The sequence below is a fragment of the Mesoplodon mirus genome (genome assembly GCF_964341445.2).
Source record: "Mesoplodon mirus genome assembly, chromosome: 16".
Classification (NCBI taxonomy): domain Eukaryota; kingdom Metazoa; phylum Chordata; class Mammalia; order Artiodactyla; family Ziphiidae; genus Mesoplodon; species Mesoplodon mirus.
Window position 1 is genome coordinate 8,485,763 of NC_138992.1, and position 20,994 is coordinate 8,506,756.

Sequence of the window (20,994 nt, forward strand, 5' to 3'; positions counted from 1 at the left end):
AAAAGAAATCCCAAAACCTACTTGGTAGAAGTTACAGATCAAATTCTCAATGCATTTCTATTCAAGAATACTGAGGGTAATCATTATCAAGCACCCATATTAGGCCATTAATCTTCAGATCTGTAAGATGCTAAAAAACTTAACCATATTATGCTAGGAAAAAAATCCTAATAATTCCATTACATGTTCAAATTACGGGCAGCCAAAGGATTTGACTTATTCACTATGTGAGTTTACCACTGCCACAGGGAATGAATGTAAGAACATATTTTGTACCAAATGTTTCACTAGATGTGGGCAGATCTTCCTTCTTCTCAACTTCTGGTGTGGCTATAGAAGCTGAAGTTTCTTCCTTTTTTGAAGGTACTTTAAACCATTTTCTCTCATCTTTCTCTTTATCTTTATTGCTGTTAGCGCTAGTCCGAGGTTTGTTCCCTGTTTTATTCTTGGCTGCAGCTGCAGCAGCTGCTTTGACTAAAGCTATCCAATCCTCCAAAGGAAAAACACAAAACATATGAAGCATTAAAAATTAATTAAAATTTAATTATACTAATGAATAAAAACATGTATCACATTTTCAAAGCTACTTTCACTCACATGCACACAAATATAAAAATCAAATTAACTACATTTACAAGGTAGATCATCAACATGGTAGATTATCAAATAATCTAATTGGTTACATGATCTTACATAAAATGGGAAAATATTCAATATCAAATACTCTTTTGATGGAATAAAATCTAAAATATAAGAAAACCTATGACAAATGTGCAATATTACATGACATTCTACCTTGGTAACTTTAGGGTTTAAACGTTGAATTATGTTTCTTCTCTATAATGCAACAGATCATAAAAGTAATAAGAAAAAAAAAGCTTATGTTGTAATTCTGCAAAGATTAAAAGAAACGTACAGTCAGCCCACCCTATCCTTGGGTTCTGCAGGCGTGTATTCAACCAACTGCGGATCAAAAATAGTTGGGAAAAAAAATTCCAGAAAGTTCCAAAAAGCAAAACTTGAATTTGCCATACTCTGGCAACTATTTACATAGCATTTACACTGTATTTACAACTATTTACATAGCTTTTACCTTGTATTAGGTATTGTAAGTAATCTAGAGATGATTTGGGAGCATGTGAATAGGTTATATGCAATATTGTGCCATTTTATAAAAGGGACTTGAGCATCTACAGACTTTGGTATCCATGAGGGTCCTGGAACCAACTTCCTGCAGATAATGAGGGATGACTGTATTACCACTGAACAAATTACTATTCCTTATTAGGAAGAATGTATCACTCAAGGTAAGGTCAATTTCACAGAAATAAAAGTATGATTTTTTAAAGCTTTTAAAGTTTGGATACCTATTTATCACAACAGCTTAATATTACTAGTAAAAAAAAAGAGCTACTTGACTTGACCAAGGTAAAGTACACACTGTCAGACTCCAGTTTAATTTCCCTCCCTCTACAATTTCCTGAATCTGTATTAGTTACCATTCTTCTGAGATGCAAATATTTATATTTCCTGTGTTAATTTTTTTAGTTTGTGGCTAAATAATTTTTACTGTTTTACTTTTAACTAAAAACACTTATTGTAATAATTATGGAAAGATGTAAAGAAGTGGTACTAACATGTAAATTTTCACAATCAAAAAGACTTTTTTAAAACAAATATTTATAATATCTCTACAGAGTTAATCTTCAACTGATGACTGATGCCACTAAGCTATCAAACAGACCACTGATTCAGACTCAACCAAAATGTGTAATACGTTAAATTCTTAGTCCAAGCAACTAAAAACAATTTCACAACATCAAATGCATTTAATTCATGGGTTACATTAACAAACACAGGCCATTAAGCAATTCAAGTTGATGGCCCCTCAGTCTTGAAAATATATGGTAAAGACAATAAGCTATTAAAAGCAAACATACAAAATCTGTCTCTCTCTCCCCCATGACTGAAATGAACTGAAAACATCATGCGATGTTGTACCTAACACATACATTCACCAATTTTCTATTGGATACCCTATTACATATACCAGGAAACATGCTAAGCTAATAAAAGATGCTAGATGAAAACCCCAGGAACCCACTGGCCTGGAGTGGCCACATCTTTGCTCCTGCCTGGAAGACACCCAATATCCAGATTTCCCCATATTTTAAAATACATCCCCAATGCATGTCTTATTAGAGAATGAATTATGACAAAGTTGTGAAATAAAATTTTATATCTCTAGTTTGTAAAACCAAAGAACACCAGATGCACCAGTATTGTCCAATCCAAGTTTTACTTAGAAACACCTCCTTTTTTAGTCCTGCCCATAACGAACTGACAGGCAAATAAAATTAACTATAAGACAATGTGACAGGAGAGACAGTAGAGAATAAACAAAATATTACAGGTGAACAACAAAATTTTGCCTGAAGAGAAAGACTAGTGGAAGGCTTCAGGGAAAATGATAAATGATTTGAACCCTAAAGTAGGAATTTGCTAGGGAAAAAGGCAAAGAAAAGAAATGGACACTCCAAGCAAAAGGAAAACCATTAAACAAAGGGGTAGCAAAGTGTACACTAATAGGAAGGAGGGGTTTAAGGTCAAGGAGCAATCTGGGTGACTTAAGTATCATGGCTAAGTTGAGCCTTGAGACTAACATTTAAGTAGAAGGAAAAAAGCAACACCAATGAAAACAACTTATAGAGTGCCATCAACAAAGCAGAAAGAAAAACAGAAGTATAACAGGCAAGCAAAGGAAAGTGATAATTCAGCAGAGGTCATATATTTGCGGTCTTATTAAGAACAACAGGGCATTTAATTCTGGGTTCCACATTGCGAGGAAGATGTTAAGTTGTTAAGAGAAATGCTAAAAGATGCCAGGGATAAATTCCATGCCCAGTTGCTTTCTCTCTCCAATAAAGAGAAAACTAGAAGAAAGAGATTCATGCTGTACTCTTTAAAAGTGAAATTACATAAAACAGTTCTTGATCACATGACTTGTTAATCATGGGAATCACTGCAGTTGCGTGATTAAAGAATTCTCCCATTATTTTGTTCTTCCATTTTTTAACTGGAAAGATTCACTATCAAAAATAACTCGTGTAGGGACTCTGGCGGTCTAGTGGTTAAGCCTTCGCCTTCCAATGCAGGGGGTGTGGGTTCGATCCCTGGTCGGGAGCTAAGATCCCACATGCCTCGGGGCCAAAAAACCAAAACATAAAACAGAGGCACTATTGTAACAAATTCAATAAAGACTTTAAAATGGTCCACATCAAAAAAATCTTTTAAATAAATAAATAAATAAATAAATAACTGGTGTGATCCTTCCATTAATGAGAACTAAAGATATGTTCCAAAGTTTCCTGTAGATAACACAGAGCACTGCACTATAATGAGCACTATAATGAAATGAGATATGAGTTCAGTCACTCTGCACACTATGGTTGAGTGAAATTTTAGGTAAGTCATTCTCTAAATTCTGAATTCCTCAACTGTGAAATAGAAATATCAGCTATACCTATGTCAAAGGATTTGCTATAAGAATCCAATAAAACAATGTATACAAAAAATGTTCTAAAAATGGTAAAGGATCTTATGAGCCAATCTTTAACACTAGTGAGTTACAGTGTAAATTTTATATCGGATCACTCTCAAGAAGAAAAATAGGTGAGAAGAAGCTACAGGAAGTTTAAAGAAGAACATTTCCACAGTGCATTTATTTGATTCCTTATCCTTTGCTGGTTTAATAAAAGAAATTTTACTGTATAGTTTTATAAAGGAATTCTCAAAGGACTCAAAATTTAGATGATAATATGCAAAGTGGGATTCTCTTAGCACGGCCCAAACAACACCTGATTTATTAAGACATTCAAAAAATAAGAACTTTTTTGTTTGTTTGTTTGTTTGTTTGTTTGTTTGTTTTTGCGGTATGCGGGCCTCTCACTGTTGTGGCCTCTCCCGCTGCGGAGCACAGGCTCCGGACGCGCAGGCCCGGCGGCCATGGCTCATGGGCCCAGCCGCTCCGCGGCATGTGAGATCTTCCCAGACTGGGGCACGAACCCGTGTCCCCTGCATTGGCAGGCGGACTCTCAACCACTGCACCACCACGGAAGCCCAATAAGAACATTTTATAAAAAACAATTCTACAAATGTTTTGAATGTGCTTGTAATTAAAAATTATGAAGAAAATGTAAAATTAAAGGAAATATACTACTAATATTTTCTTCTAGAGTTTGTACTTGACATTGATTTTAATGTTAAATACATCATGGTGTGACTAGAGTACTAATTAAAAATAAACATCCAATACATCCAAAAAATTAATTTTTACAACTCATTATTTTACCATGAACCAAACTGGCTCAATGTCTCTTTGGAAAAAATAAAGTTTCAAGGTTAGTGCCATCTCATAAACATTCGAATGACCAGAATGACAAAATAATAGTTTTGAAGCAAAAAAAAAAAAAATTGAGAATTTTAATTAAACAGGTACTAACTTCCCAATGTTTAAATCAATCTTTCCATGCAGTAACCAAGGAATCACACCACTGAATGCTTAAGAGAACATTTTATTTATACATACAAGTAGGAAGACACAAAGCAATTTCATGATCAAAAGCATTTCCATTTTAAATGGCATTTCCACATTAATTGGGGGAAAAAAAACTCTGCTAGCTGATTATTTCAAAATTAAATTTTTGAAAACCACATCACTTAAAACACTCATGCACTTCTCAGAAAACATCAAAAATAATTTTTTTAACTGTGACAGTCTACATTCTAGACCACTAAATATATACACTTGACTGGAACTGACCATGTGATTTCAACACAGTTCAGGATGATATTTTTTACTGCATGGTATGCAATAAATATGTAGCATATTTCCATATGAGACATTTTTATAGATCACTTTCAATTTCTTAAAATTAATTGTAGGTCCAGGTGCTGAAAATCCCAAATAACAGCAGAACATAAAAGAAAATATTTTAAATTTCTACCGGCACCTTTTCTTTCCAGTATTTCAGGAAACATATTCAACCATAATGGAATTATGGTTTTAACTTCATCCCAGATTCTCCTTCAAATGCTTACCGTTCATTCTTGCTTTGAGCAGTGACAAAGCATGTAATACACTGCTTACATCATATAACTCAGAAAGCCCTACCTGAAACAGCCTACAGAGCGTCAGGTAAGCGCCTTTTGAAAGAAGATTAACGACTATGATTTATAGAAGAAAAGAAGAAGATAAGAAACTCAATATAAAATTTTATATTAAAAATTAACTTTCTAAATGATACTATATACCAGGAAAAACAAAACAAAATTAAAAAAAGGCACTTACCTCACTTCCCATAGACTGGTTACACGATCCAGCTGGGTCGATAGGACAACACCAGCTTAGTGGATGCTGGGATTTCACCTGGAACAGAAACTAGTGACCTATAACTTTAGCAGGTCTAAAACCAAAGAAGCAAAAATCAAGTGTATAATTTATTTTACATTCTAAGCTTCTCTTTCTTGCTGCTATTTGGGGCTATCAGCACATAATCCTACAATTAGTTCACTTTAAAATATATATATGTCTGTATATATATATTTTGATCAGTCACCATTCAAGAAAACATCCCTGTGGGTAACTAGGAATGCTGAACACTCTTACCTGCCCCTTAGCATCCTCGGGCATGGCTTTAATGTGCATTCTCTTTAAACAACGAATAACTCCATCATAAAACTGAACTGTGAAAGTTCCTGAAATAGGAGCGAGTCAGCATCATTAGAAAATATAATTCAACCTTAACAGCAACACATGATATAGAAACAAGTAATGCCCCGACAGAAATAAACACCCTATGATTGCAGTAACTGCAAACACACACCCCTGCTAAGGACCCCACCAGGTTTACTGGGTTTATTGTCTCTTTCCCTGTAAAAATAGCTTTGATTTCCCTTATAAAGTACACTAATTAAATCTTGATAAGTTAGTTGCATGTAATTTTGATTTTTACTGGAGGATTTTAAAATTTATAACAATTTAAGTATATGTTTAAATAACATATCAGGTATGTTATACCTGAAGAAAGTAAAACCATTACTTACAAAAATGTATAATATTTCTAAGAATCACCATTTGCTCTCTTTGAAAGCTTCTAAATAATGGAGAGAAAGATCTGCTATAGGGAAAAAATCATTTTCTCAGGAAAGGATTATTCCTTTGCAAGATTAATTAACTGGCAAACAAGAATTATAGATTCACAGGCTTTTCAGCTAGAAAATATACATATCATCTGCATAGCAGCTTTCCTGTGCAGATAAGAACACTGACTTCCAGGGAGGCGAAATGCTGCATCCAATGACAGCTAAGCAGCAGCACAGCCATTAACTAAAAACCCTGATTCCCCTGTCTTTCCCACTGAACCATTCTGCTTTTAGGACTCAATATTCTGTTTGTATGGCTATTTCAAAGCATATTCACTTTTTGTTACAGACCCCACGCTTTCAAGTCTCTTCCTGTACTATCAGTACTATCAGAAAACATATCAGTTCTGTAGATTTTATACTTATGAAAATTCCAATGTTTTTCTATCATTTCCTATACAAATGAGGGCAGAGTGCCACTTCAAGTAAACAGATACTTGACCTTTACGAAAGAGGTATAAACAATTGGCGCCAAAGCCAATAAATCTACGTACAAAGATTTTTCTTTTCTTTGTAATCTGAATAACACCAATGATTTTATATCTTTCTATAATTAGCATAATGTACACATCACAGATATAAAGATCTAAACCCAAGTTATGAAAACAACTGATGAGCTGAATAGCAAGAACGTGAAGAATCTGCGAAGAGTGTGAGAATGCCAAACCACATGAACCCCTTACACCCCAACATGCTTGCCCCTGGCCTCCTCCTTCTTCACAGGGCGCTGCAGACAGCAGCAGGCTCTTCACTACGCAGACCGTGCATTCATCCCTCCCTGCCGTTGCTCACACTGCTTCGGCTGCTGTGATGCCGTCCCCCTTCCTAACTCCAGCCCACTCTTCGAGGATCAGCTCTTCCAATCCCACCCATAATATGAAAACTTCCCTGACCACTCCAAGCTACACTGATTTGCCCCTTCTCTTCAACTTCTCTAAGACATATTACATATACCTAAATGTTCACATCTGTTAGTTTTGTTTAGCTTTTGTAGTCAAAAGAGTACTCTCTGAGGGCTTCCTTTTTCTTTCTTTTTTTTGTGGGGGGGGCGGGGGGATAGTGGCAGGCGGCGGGGGAGGCTCATCCACCATGTGGGACATACAGAAAAATGACCAAATTAATACTTCCCATGGAAATTCTTTAAAAACAAGCTATATCTGCCAATATTTCACTAAGGGCTTACTCAAAACTAGTCCTGAAATGGCAGAGGCTGCAATCAGTAACATCACTCCTCCACTGATGTAAGCTTAAATTTCTATATAACATGCCCATGGACAAACAGGATAGAATAAAAAATGAGGGTGGTTTGTTTTTGTGTATGTTGTATGTGTGTATGCATATACTTGTAAAAGAAGCTTTAAGCATGGAAGAAAGGTCCCAAAGCTCACACATTTAAAGAAATCTCTCCTAATGAAGAGAGAGAGCATTGTTTAATTTTGCTTTGCTTTGTTCCATTTTGGGTAGATCCTATTATCCTACGAAACTGATTCAATACTTCTTTTCCTTCCAAAAATTGTTACTGATTGCCTACTCTGTGCTGGGCTCTGGACTAGACACTTGGGGAGCAAGTGTGAGTTAAGACACGGGAATAAGAGCTCCATAACACAGCTCTCCAGAAGTTTAAGTGAACAGTGATTTAAAGGCCCCACTAGAAAAGAAGTAACCTGCAAACTTAATAACTGAGATGTCCCTCAGGTGACCAGTAATAAACTCATAGCCATATTTGTTATTTCAATTAGGTAAACCAACAAATTGGACCTTGGCTTTTGTAAGGTTACATTATCATTTCTAGCTAGACAACTATGATTTACTTTTTTACACCTAACATTTTTTAATATATGTCTTTTTAAATGTTTTCCTCTTCTATCTTCTCTTACCTCAATTTTTCTCAAGTTTTTTGTTAGTTTAAATTCTCAGCTTAAATCCCTTCCATGGTTCCCATCACCTCCAAGTAAAATTCAAATTCCTTAGGAAGACTACAAGATACTTCATATGCCAATCCTTGCTTCTCTCTCCCACGTCTTCTGCTATTCTACAACCTTTAAAGGAATCCTTCATTCCAGTCACATCAAAGATTTGCAGTTCCTTAAAAATGGCATGCCTTTCTACTATTCTTTTGCATACACCATTTCTTCTGACAGAAAAACCTTTTCATCCATCCTTTTCTAGATAACTTGTCTGGCTTTCAAGATACAGTTTAAAGTAAGTATCCCCTTACTTAGGTTAAATGCCCTCCTTGCAAAGAAGTTGTCACTCAATGTGTTTTTTTCTTTTCTTTTTTTTTTCGGCCATGCCATGTGGCTTGTGGGATCTTAGTTCCCTGACCAGGGATTGAACCCAGGCCCTCGGCAGTGAAAGCGCCGAGTCCTAACCACTGGACCACCTGGGAATTCCCTCAATGTGTTTCTTTAGTGAAAAGAATGAATGAGTGGTCGAGTTTAAGAAATAACTAATAGAAAACTAATGTATTTTGGAAAATATACTTACAAGTATTTCACGACTGTTTTAAGTGAGATTTTAAACAAGAAATTTAAAAAATAAAATATTTAAGTATATTTCCAATAATAATTTAATGCCTTTCTAAATTAATGCTTTTCTAAATGAACCGGTCTACAATTTTTAAAATTCATCACCTGTCCAACAGGTTCTCTCGTTTTATGCCACACTAACACACCTGATGTCTGTGGTACTTTCAACATTTCTGATAAGTTCAGTAACTTTTGCTCAGTAGTAATATTAGATACCACAAATGGCTATTAGAAAAACTAATTCTCAATTATCTACAGAAATCAAGAAAAAAAGAGCAGGGAGAAAAATGCGATAAAAGAAATCTTCAAATTGATAAGTTCCATACTCTTTCCTCAGAAAATTGTACTGTGTTTCACTTCCAAGTTGAACTGATTTGAATTTTCCTATATCTTTAGCACTCAGGTTGAGATCTTCATAAAATAACTTAGCCAACAAACTGGAAACAGAGAAGTAGAAATAAAATGCATATAATATAAGCCTGTCAACTGAAAGCTGAAAAATTTTAAGCAACTATTTACCTCTACTAATTTAAACAGTCTATTTAGGCAGTATATTATGTATCATCTTATTCTATACAATATATAACATATTGAATGCCCCTAGGAAAGAGTATTATTAGAAGATTCATTAGGTAAAGTATAAAACAAAGAGAAGCAACAGCTATATGTAACAATTTCATACATTAATTAAAATTAGAAATATAGTTAAATTTTACTATAAATCCCATTTTAATTCTCAGATCATTCCAAACACATACCTTCTTTGTTAATCGCCTCAATCTTGGCAGGGTAATAGCGACAGTCTGTCCAACGAGCCAGAACTTCTTCTCCGGCTTTAAAATCCTATTTTAAACAACTTTTAAGATCAATACCATGTATAATAAATAAGCACTTCCTTAATAAAAAACAAGCTTTTGTAAAATTTAACAGAATTCCTTTTAAAAAAACATCATTACATATCTGGCAAACAGAAAAGCTTGCTACTTACAAAGAAGTCTTCCTCGTCTTTTAGCCCTTCTTTTCTTAATGCAGGTCTCTCAAGGGGTCTCAACCTATTGCTATCCCAGTAAATCCACTCATCATAACGATGACTCCAGCGCTCAAAATGGACCAACATCTTGCCCTCCTCGTAGTCGATTTTTTCAATTCGTGATGGATACCTCAAAAATAAAAAGAGCCTTCATATCAAAAGAAAATTCTTACATTTGTTTATACAAAGTATTAACTGAAATACTGCTTACTATTACAACCATAAACAAAACAATATGGATCCATATTTTTAAACTACTGACCAACAGTTTGCTTTATTCTTTGTCTTTTCTTTTTAATGACTGCTCTCAAGACCTAATGAAATAATTTGATACACTCCCAGTGGAAATATAAATTATATAATTTAGAATATAAATTGTGCTGTCTTGGGAAATAATTTAATAACATGTATCAAGTGCCTTAAACATATCCCTCCTTTTTGACCAAATAATTCCAATTCTGGAACTATATACACAAAACATTTATAATAACAAAAAGTAGAAACCATATGATTAAGAAAACTGAAGACTGTCTATAACTATACAAACAATGGTATATCCACTGAATGGAATATTATATAGACTTTAAATGTAATGCTTACAAATGATTTATAATGTAGGAAAATGTAAAAAAGTAGTACTATGTTCACTAGAATTCTAAGTATAGAAAATAAATTTGTCTAGCAAAAAATATCAACATGTACATTTATCTCTATATGGCAAAAAAAAATACTTTCCCTTTTCTGTTTTTCTACACTTTCCAATATTTTATAATGAGCATCAATGATGGTAGGGAAAGCTCAAACCTTCAATTTAAAAATATAAAAATAACATCACATTGTTCTGTCTTCATGTGTGCTGATTCTCTTATGATGAATTCCAAAATAAAAATTAGTTAACTTGAAACTTTTAACACAAAAAAGGCCTCTTCAAAAAAAAAAAAAAAGGCCTCTTCATTCTTAATGTACTGTATTAAATGTTCACAGTGACTCAAAAGGTTTTTTTAAAAGTAACATTAAATAACATTCAGAATTCAACAGCAGCACATGGTAGATGGTTCAGCCATAGAGTTTATCTCATACTTTTGCTGGTTTTTGATAAATCTCAATTTTTTATTTTCCCTGTGGAATAAATGTAGATTTATGTTGTTAACATAAATTTAAATATAAAGCACAATAGACCTCACATAACTTTGAAATCTAGGCACCAATTACTACCTGCTTCACAGATCCCTCATGCTGTTCAAGGCTTTTTATGCGTCTCCAGGGCCCTGAATTGTTGTCTGGTATAGCTTCTTTCCTTACTTCAGTCTAAGGAACTGAGCTGTTTGGAGTTTCCTCAAACACAACAACGCGCTGTCAAACGTCTGTGCTTTTGTACCTTCTGTTCTTTCTGCCTGGACCTAAGCTGCCCTGCCCTTCCTCTGTACGCTCATCATTCAAGACTTGGTTTAACATGTAGTCACTTGTGTGAAGACTTCCCCAGCTCCCCTCCTCCTGGTGCTCTCACTGCACCTGTCTCATCATAATCATCTCTGTGCACATTCCTAAACTGTGTGCTGTGGAGCATTTACAGCCCTTGAGACATTAATACGTGTGACACAAAAAAAGGGTCCCATGGTCAAATAAGCTAGGAAAATACTGGATTAAATAAACCGTTTTCTTTACCGAAAGACTTCTTGGTCCTGCCAATAACACAGAAATAAATAAAGCATGCGCTATTACCAAACCATGTCACCCTTTCATCACAAAGTATTTATGAACATTTCCTGAGAGAGCAGAGGTCTAAGGAACATGATGTTAGCAACTACTCTGGCCTGTGAGTTTCGGGGACTGAGTCATGGTCACCTTTGTACCCCCAGCATCTTCACAGTGACAGACACACACTGGCTACTCAGGGAATGCTCGGCATGAAGAAGAAGTGACGTTAAAGAAAGAAAATCTGCACATTTCTTCAGAACTAAGAAAGCTGTCGACCCAGTTATAACCTTATGTTAGATCTTACTCTTAAGACTTTTTGAGGGAATAGGTGTGGGTAAGAAAACGTTTTGTCCAAGGAAAGCATGAAAACAAGAACACCTAGGGGATTAATATACTCCCTGAGGTGCATATGCCAATTCCACTCATTCAGCATCAGTGCTATAATGCTCTCTTTGGCAGTGTTGCTTTGTTTTTGCTGCTTTGGTTTTTAAAACATAAAAAATGTCAATAGCATTAGGGGAAGCTTAGAGATAGGTTGTCCTTTAGTTTATTTTTCAACATTCACTAGCCACTTAACTACTATAAACAGATGTTCTATCAGTTCTAAGTTTCTAATTGATGTGTTTATTATCACATCTTTCTGATTTTGAAAAAAATTAGGTTTATTCCATAGGTTCCTTCAAATTCTAAATGTACACAATTAAATCGTAGGTTAAAAGGAAACATAATTAACTCTTATCTTCAAGGAGCTTAGCTTAGTGTTAGATGAAGAGAGAGAAGCAGCAGAATATTGACAGTCATAAATCCGTCAGGCCCTATGTTCTTTCTTTACTGAGCATCAGCTGATTTTTATATACCTTATCTCATTAGATCCTGGTAACCATCCAAGGTACAGATAACACAGTCACCATTTAACAGATGAAGACTGTCCAAGGATACACATGGTAAGAGTATTCAAAGTCAAAGCTAACTGGCACAAAAAGCCTATAGGAGAAATGGGATAAGGCCTGTATCAAAGTAATTATACCATACATGGTAAACTGGTAAGTATATATAACATTTTTTTTCTCCTTTGTATCAAGCTTTTATTTCTGTAAAACCATGAATATTGAGGTAGACATATAATAACAATTATTTGGTAAGGGCCTAGATATTATGCTTTTGACATAGCATGAGGTTAATGACATTATAGCCAAGGTATCTAAAAAGAAAACAAAAATTTTTGTCAGAGTTGATTCTCTCATTAACAGACCTCCTAACAAATTTAGTTAGTTCTTCCTGAAGATAGTGAGCAGTGGGATACTAACTTCATGCTAATTTTGACTATGATTTCTCTCTGCCACTATTTTTGTGGCAGAAAAATATTCCACCCTAAATTGTTTATTAGGTTTAATGGAAACAAATAGCATTCAGAAACACTGAGAAGTCTTTACAATGATTCTTGCTGAATTTAACAGAGTTCTCAAACATGCAATTCTACTACTGTAATCTCTCAATTGATTTCTTAGGACTCTTTCTGAATCAGTGTGGTCAAAATCCTCTAATGGTCAAGTTCAACTGTAACAACAGAGTAGAGCAAGACCATTAACAAAAATGAAAATAATTTTCACCTTCTCTGAACTCTTGTAACTCTTTATTACCTCATCTAATACCAGCATTTTTTTAATTTATTAGTTTCTGCTTTATAACAAAGTGAATCAGTCATACATATACATCAGTTCCCACATCCCTTCCCTCCTGCATCATTTTAACACTGTCACTGGTGCCTCCCACTTACACAAGATCGTTCAGAGAATCAAGATTTATGGATTCTGAACTAAACCTGTAACCCAATAAGAACCAGATACTGACCAAAGAGGTTAGCTACACACTGAATATACTGTATTGGTTCCCTGTAACATCAACTCTTGTGTGTTGTCAAAACACAAAGAGAAGTGAGAAACCTAAAATGGGAATTACCATTACAGATGAATTACTATACTGGCTCACGGTGTTAACTGTTTTAGATGGGCAGATCCTGACCTACAGCTAGATCAGGAAACCATGATCCCCTGAGGCTATATGAAAAAAAAACACTTTGGTGTAGATGTGTATGAGTATTCTCTTGAGAGAGGGGTTCCCAACTTTAATCAGATTTCAAAGGGGTCCATGATCAAAAAAAAAAAATTCTCTGGAAGGCAAGATCATCTATTAACACTGAAAACTATAGGTGCCCCACTCTTCTTGGAAGGAAGAAAGAAATGATGGACGTGCAGCTATGCCAGAACTACAATCTGATAGATTTAAAAAATACTTTTATATTCAATGCAGTAACAGTAAAACAATTAAACATGATTTGAATTTAGAGAACTCGATCTGATTTATCACCTAGTTTGATACATCATTTTTACCTGTATTGATAAAGAACATCAACCATGAGGAAATGATAAGGGAAATTCCTTGATACACTGATGGCCTACAATCTCCTACACTTAAGCCAAAGGACATGGTTGTTAACTACTCATTGATAGGTTACAACCCCCTGAGCAAGGCCAGACTTTATCAAACGTCCCAAAAACCATCAGAATTCACTCTGAGATTTAACTAATCATTTGAATAAGTGCTGTATAAATCAAAAAGGCAATTAACCCAATATATTATTCAAATTATGTATTTTAAATAATAGTCCTGTTCTTGTTTATATTGGTAAGACAATAAAATTTCTAATTTATATAAATTTAAAAACTGACAGTTCCTCATCCATTTCATTTAACGCAACACTGAGTCTCTAATTCACTGTATGTCAGACACTAAACTAGGAATAAAGCTACAAATACAAATAACAATCAACAAACTCAGATTCAGCAGGGAGGGGAGAGAAAAAGGGAATCAATAAGCTAATACAATTACAATACAGCACATAGAAGGAGTACCTAAATTAGGTGTTCTCTTGGATAAAGTAGCTCTTCAATTTTTAAAGGATGAAATACACTTAAAATATGACAAACATAATTTAAATGTTAGCAGAATCTTTGGGAGTTAGAATTCACAATTCAGAACAGTCTTGTTTATAAGAACTTCATAAGCAAGAAACTCTAACATGGTATCATAAAAAATGACTAAAACATATTGCAAGAGATAGAAATAGAGACCTTCCTTACATACAATTGTCAGGAAGAGGATTATTTGCCAAATAATAAAAATTAATGTAGAATGAAGTCCAAAGCAAACATAATATTCCTATAACCTACTAACCTTTAAAAATTTTTAGCTTCCTGGAAATACTTTAAATTTACATTATGCTTTGTAATTTTCAAGTGTTTTCTCACCATTCACTCTCTACAACAATGTTACCTATTATTACAGTATTTTTAGATGATGTGCTTGTAGGTATTGCATGTTAATTTGTTTCACACTTGAGGAACAGACTGAAAACAAAACCCTTTTGATTAATTCAAACCTGATATTCCAAAATAAAGTATAAATCCAAAGAATCTATTAATAGAATTTCAAGAACATTCAGAGGATGGTTATATATGTCAAAATCACATCTTTTGCAACACTGAATTCTAAGGATCTCAGTGCATTATCCCTCAGGTCCTCTTTTCAGACCCATTCATCCCCAGGACACATGTTCAACACAAGCAGCCAGACCACCCTGCTTCCTACCTGTCCATAATCTTTGCAGCAAAGAATGGGTAAGATTAGAGTTAGCTATGTATTTTGCTTCAGTAACTCGGAGCAGCCACCTTTCAAATTAAGGTTTCATTTCAAATCACTGGATTTATTTAAACTCCTCTTCCTCTCTACCTCCTTGCCATGCCTACATTCGTTCATACCATCAGTGCTGACCAAATCAAAATGCCCACCCCACAGCCTTTATGCTCGTTACTGTCTCCTGCCGTAAGAATCAATTAGACTATCAAAAATTCCTTTCCCACTCCACTAAAAACGCCACCAGTATTCTACTCAAAGTTTATGTACTTCATAAAATTTGTTCAGGCCAACATGACCATTCTTTGTTATTTAATTGTTACAAAACTCCAAACTCTAGCAGGTTGCAGTCCACCCAGTTTCTATTTCTTAATATTTAGCATTTAAAAATTATTTTAATACTACAGATAGTCATATATGCTTATACACCTATGATTAAAGTTTTAAAAATTTACACTGACTCCTCTCCCATTAGATTCTACTTTCTTAGAATAACTAATATTCATGCTGTTATTATTACTAAAGCTAACATTTATTAAGTGCCTACCATGTGGCAGAAAACATGAAAAGCTCTAAATGTGCACCGTCTTGCTTATCCTCAAACAACCCTTTGAGTTAGGTACTACTACTGTTCCCAGTCATTTAAGGAGGTCATAGAGGCTCTGAAAGTCCAGCAATTTTCTCAAGTCAAAACAGTGGTGGATCCCTGAATGGAGGTTTGTCTACTTCTTAAAGAATTTGCTTTTGATCATTATATATTCTGCATCTTACAACTGATCATTTTCAGCTCTTGTAAAACTTACTGCAGTATTTCAAATATAGGGGGCTCTTTATCAAGAGGTCCTGAAAACAAAAACAATATAAAATCAAGTCATCTGTTTATTTTTTCTTGCAAATTTACTCTTCTGCTTCTGATACAAAATAAAATGTGTAAAGCTTTTTGTTAGCCCAGAGAGTATGAACAGCTTTTATTATACTGTACAAAATAAACATCCCCCCTCCCTTGTGTAATTCATAATAGTTTGACAAATATCATTTTATGCTTAGTTTTCAACCAGTAAGTCACAATTCATTTGCAGTAGTGTTCTGCAATGGTAACCAGATTTCAGAATATCCCCAAAACTTTTGGGTTCATTCTTTACCAACCCACCAAAATTCAATGAACTTTGCTGGGCACCTTTTAGGAGTAAAAGGGGCTAGGCCTTGTATATAATTCATTTCACATCAGTAGCTTATTCTTCAGTACGTTACCTACCCATGATGTAGTAGAAACGTATTCATTTTTAATTGAAGAGGGTTGGTTTTTTGGCAATGAGAAAACAGACTTTTAAGACACACTGAATATTAAATATCCACATTCTTTCTTCAATTTTATTGCAACAATTCTCTCCAAGTTGTGTTAACCTAAATGACTGAAATAACATAATACTTACATACCAGTTTCTAATTTAATAAGAAGAAAAATTTTATCTGCTGATTAATGATCTGCAGGAGGTGGTAGGAGGAATGGTCAATAGTTCTTCAATACAAAGTCATATAAAAATACTAAAATACTGAAACCCTTACGAAGAATAGCAAAACTAAGCTGCCTTTTCAATACCATGTTAATTTCTTTTAAGAAATTATACTTCCAATTTTTAAAACTTAAAGCTAGTATTCTCTCCCTCAGTTAAAAAAATCATTTAAAAATAAAATTAAAAACCCTTAAGTATCTGCAGATACAGTTCTGTCTACTCAGCGAAACTAGAATTGCAAAACATTCTTTTTTGTAAAATTGATTACCACCACAGATAAATTATTTCCTAATTATTGACTTTAATCAATTACTCACCACAAAACTAAGCATTACGTAATTTGGTAAGACAAGTGTAAAATCTCGCAACATATAATAATAACATTCAGCGGGAAAAATGTAACAAATACGGAACTGGATGTGTGTGACAGATGATGACCAAACTTCCACCAAATATCAGATAAGCAAATAAAACTGTCTTCTCTCTTGATCCAGCCCTTGCCATTACATGAATGCACACAAAGCACAGAACAATAAAAGTCAATCTGTGATTAACCATAACCACAGGTAGCCTTTTTTTTTTTTTTTTTTTTTAAATAAAGCAACAAGGGCCTAACCCATAACAACTATCCAGCCAGATAGCGCTTGGGACTACAGAAAGAGGAGGAGCAAGAAAACTGATGCACATTAAAGTACGCGCAGCTCAATAGACTCTGTTGTACTGAAAAATAACAAAAAAGGATTTTTGGATCATGCATCACTTTGTCCATACTTACATTTTACTTCCTCCAACTAACATAAACAGTTAAAACAGACTACAAATTCAAAAAATAATCCAGGATATTTCCACTGCTGTCCGCCTCAAAAACTATATCTTCAGGTTAACAATTCTGTATGGTCTAGACCGGTGGTTCTCGTATGTGGTCCCTAGACCAGCAGCATGGGCATCATGTGGAGACCTGTTAGAATGCACACTATCGCCCCCACCTCAGACCTACTAAATTAGAAGCTTGTAGCTGTTGGGCCCACGAATCTGTGCCTGACAAACCCTTCAGGTGATTCTTATGCAGGCTCATGTTTAAGAACTACTCTTTCAGACTTCACCTGAATCACTTTCAAAACTGTAGGATCAATGAACTTTGTAAGAGAACCAATTTGTTAGTGAATGGGTGCTACACAGAAAGTTAGTGAGTTAAAGTACTAAAGCCAATAGTTATGATGTTAAGTAATTTCAAAATTAAACAGTTAATGAGAAAGCATTTAAATGATGGGAGAGCAGGATGTAGAAAGAGTAACTACCGGCCCAATACCACTACGCTACAAATACTTCAAACCTCTATATTTTTGTTCCCAATTATATTCACCTTTCTCCACCTTTTTCAATACATTTTCTCTTCTTCTAGAGACCAGCAGTTTTGGGCAAACTACACTGGACTTCTAGTCCTTGCCTACTATACTTCTGCCTCAAGCCATTATTTACCTATCTAAAAGCGAGATTAAAAAACCTGTCGCCCCTGAATAGGTGAAAAGTAGATAAAAGAGCTTGAGTTTCTAGTTCAAGGGATCTGAGAGATCACTGAATATGTCACACCTTCACTTTAAGGACATTAAAGCAGAGAAGTAAGTCTCCAAAGTCCCACAGTGCATGGCAGAACAGCACCTAGAACCCACATTTTCTGACTTTACTTAAATTTACTTTTTTCAATATTCCTTTTCTCTTGCCTTTCAAGAAATCTAGAATAAGCAAAAAATTTGAGCAGAAAAGAAAAAGCTCAATTAAAAAAAAACATGAATCAACATAATGAAAGGAAGACTATTAGGGAAAGAACAATAAGAACAAAGCAGGTGTGTTTCAAAATAAATATGTCGACTCCTATTTCTAATCTTGCTTTCAACATTTTTTTGTTGGGGGGAGAAGGTGAGGGGAAGGGAGAACTTTATCTTCAAAAGTTCATGGGGTTTTCTTTTGTGGAAATTTAAAAAATTAAACTACTAAAATGTTTGTACACTGGTGCAGACCTGTTTGATGATTATTAAACTGAGGGTTCACTTAGATCTTAGGATTCAAAACTTGTGACTTTCTGAATGTAAAGAATCTCACAATTTAAAAACAAGTCTTATGAATTTCAATTTGAAATTCTCTACAGACAGGGTCCTTAATCTGGAGTCCATGGGTTAAGTTTTCTACCACCACCCATAATATATATTACTCAGGTATTTTGGTATATAAACACGATTGTACATTTTTCTGAGTCTACAGCTGAAATTAGGTTGTCAAAGGTGGTGACTCAAAATTAGAATCAATACTTTCCAAGTACAAAGAGATTTAGGAAAGGTCAACATACAAAAGGACAAATTTTATTTATGTTAGCAAAATAATATTTTAAAAGTATTCACCTATGGTTTCTACAAATTCCAAACTCACCTAATGTAATTTAAATGTGTTTTCAGTTTTTAAATTTGATCTACATACTATTTTGCAGGAGCACACTTCTGTTCCAAATATAGGTCACACAACTTATCTCTACTAGTGTTTTCCTTTGAATAGCAAATCCAATCAGTAAAAGACAATCCCTTTTAATTCAGACAATACGTAATTTTATTTAAATTAGAAAGTATTTGTACTTCCTAGAATCTAAATTTCTTTGATTTTCCCACTCTACTAAAATTCTGTTCATGAACAGTTTAAAAACTCACATTTGCAAATGTTCCATACAGTTCAAAAAACTCCAAATGTGTGGAAACAGCATTTGTCAATTCAAATTTATACTGTTCTATCAAACTCTGTACTTGCAGACATCTCCACATTTTTTTTTATCTTTCATTTTCCTTTCCTTTAGATCTAGAAGAGAATTACATAGAAATATTCCAATAAAGGTCGGACGAGCGTAACTCATCTGAATATTTTTAAATGACTTTATAATTTCAAGTTGAAGAATAACACCAGAGCATATTACTTTATTTGTTTTGTTTTCACAACTAAAACTTGCTATAGAGTATTCTAATTTCAGTCAAAAAGTTAAATCAGTAGTCAAAACTGGTTTATCACATTTTTTACTGAACAATGTTCAGAATGATTAGATACTTTAACATTTTTAAGGGTGTTTTCTAAATTATAAAACTCTGCAAAAACAAAGATTTTATTATCACCTCAAAAAGGTTTTATAGCATGTTGCAATGACATGATATTCCTTCTGTATTCCAGGCCATTCTCATGTCAACACTAAGGCTACATTTAAAAACTTACACATTGAGTCTTCAGATCCCCAAAGATATATTTTTCAACTCTCCCTCTTCCCTTGCATTTACCTCAGTGCTTTATAATTATGTATTATTTTATATAATTTGAAGCAAGTTTAAATACATTATTTTATTTGATCCTTAAAATAATTCTGTAAGTAAAAGTCAGTAACACTGCTTACATTTTACTGCGAAGCCAACCAAGTTCAAGGACTTAACTCATATTTACAGGATCAGAAAGTGGCAGTCTGAATTTGAACCTGCCTCTTTCCTCTTTAGAATCCACTGATAGTGTCTCAAATATAACTTCAACTCTGAACTTTCTCTTTCCCCAAACACATTCCTGTATCAACGACCTGTATTTATTTTCATTCTTATGATGTTACTGCATTCAAGAAATTATAAAGCTAATATGTTCAGGTTTGGATATACAGAGGCTGCGGTGGCATATATGAGGGAGATAAGACAGAAAATGGTTGATTGTGTTAGCTGTGAACATTAACACATTAAAAGTCTTTTCAAAGACTTTTAAATTAAAAGACTGTTGAGAAAGCCATTAAAATGTTTTGAGTAAAACTACAAATTTTTTAAAAATTAAAGCAACCCACACTTCTCAATAAGAGTTAGGTTTAGTCCATATAGAAGAGATCCAGGTATCAAAAACTACACACTGGAACAGAAGGCGACTGGCCTCTCACTGGCTTCTCAGGGCCTGCATTCATTAGTATTGGTAAATAATCAAACCACCAGGGTTCTCTGATGTAACTGGAAAATTACTTTGAAAGCAAAAAGTAATAAATTGCTACTTAAAATGTGGAGTGTATTTTCGAGGATGAAGTATCTTTCTGAACTTTAAAGAATATGTGATATGGTTTGCTCAAGGAATAATAATGTACTTTCCCCCCAAAAAATAGGTTGAGTCTTCCTCTTAAATCAAATATACCCCAAACCTAAATGTGGGAGCTTAACTTTAATTTCTGCCCACTAAATTTAGAGTTTATCCTTTTATTTCTAGAGCGCATACTAAAAAATATTTTCCTTTTTTTAATATAGGACAAACCTTCTACATGTAAGACAAATGGGCATTC

At 34.2% G+C, this 20,994-nt stretch overlaps 1 protein-coding gene across 17 annotated transcripts in view; it reads right to left on the minus strand.

Moving 5' to 3' along the window:
• PHF20L1 (PHD finger protein 20 like 1) overlaps positions 1-20,994 on the minus strand; it is a gene marked incomplete at its 3' end in the record, with an annotated part of 79,657 nt that overhangs the window by 53,327 nt on the left and 5,336 nt on the right. For 6 of the 17 annotated variants that reach the window (XM_082600946.1, XM_082600952.1, XM_082600950.1 and 3 more), the window contains exons 3-7: positions 9,721-9,892; positions 9,491-9,575; positions 5,669-5,757; positions 5,351-5,440; positions 277-490 (exon numbers count right to left, since the gene is read on the minus strand). In XM_082600946.1, the coding sequence (XP_082457072.1) occupies positions 277-490; positions 5,351-5,440; positions 5,669-5,757; positions 9,491-9,575; positions 9,721-9,892 (650 nt within the window). Of the gene's footprint in view, positions 1-276; positions 491-5,350; positions 5,441-5,668; positions 5,758-9,490; positions 9,576-9,720; positions 9,893-19,363; positions 19,509-20,994 lie in introns of all 17 variants that reach the window. The other 11 variants (XM_082600944.1, XM_082600942.1, XM_082600945.1 and 8 more) reach the window with 3 other exon arrangements.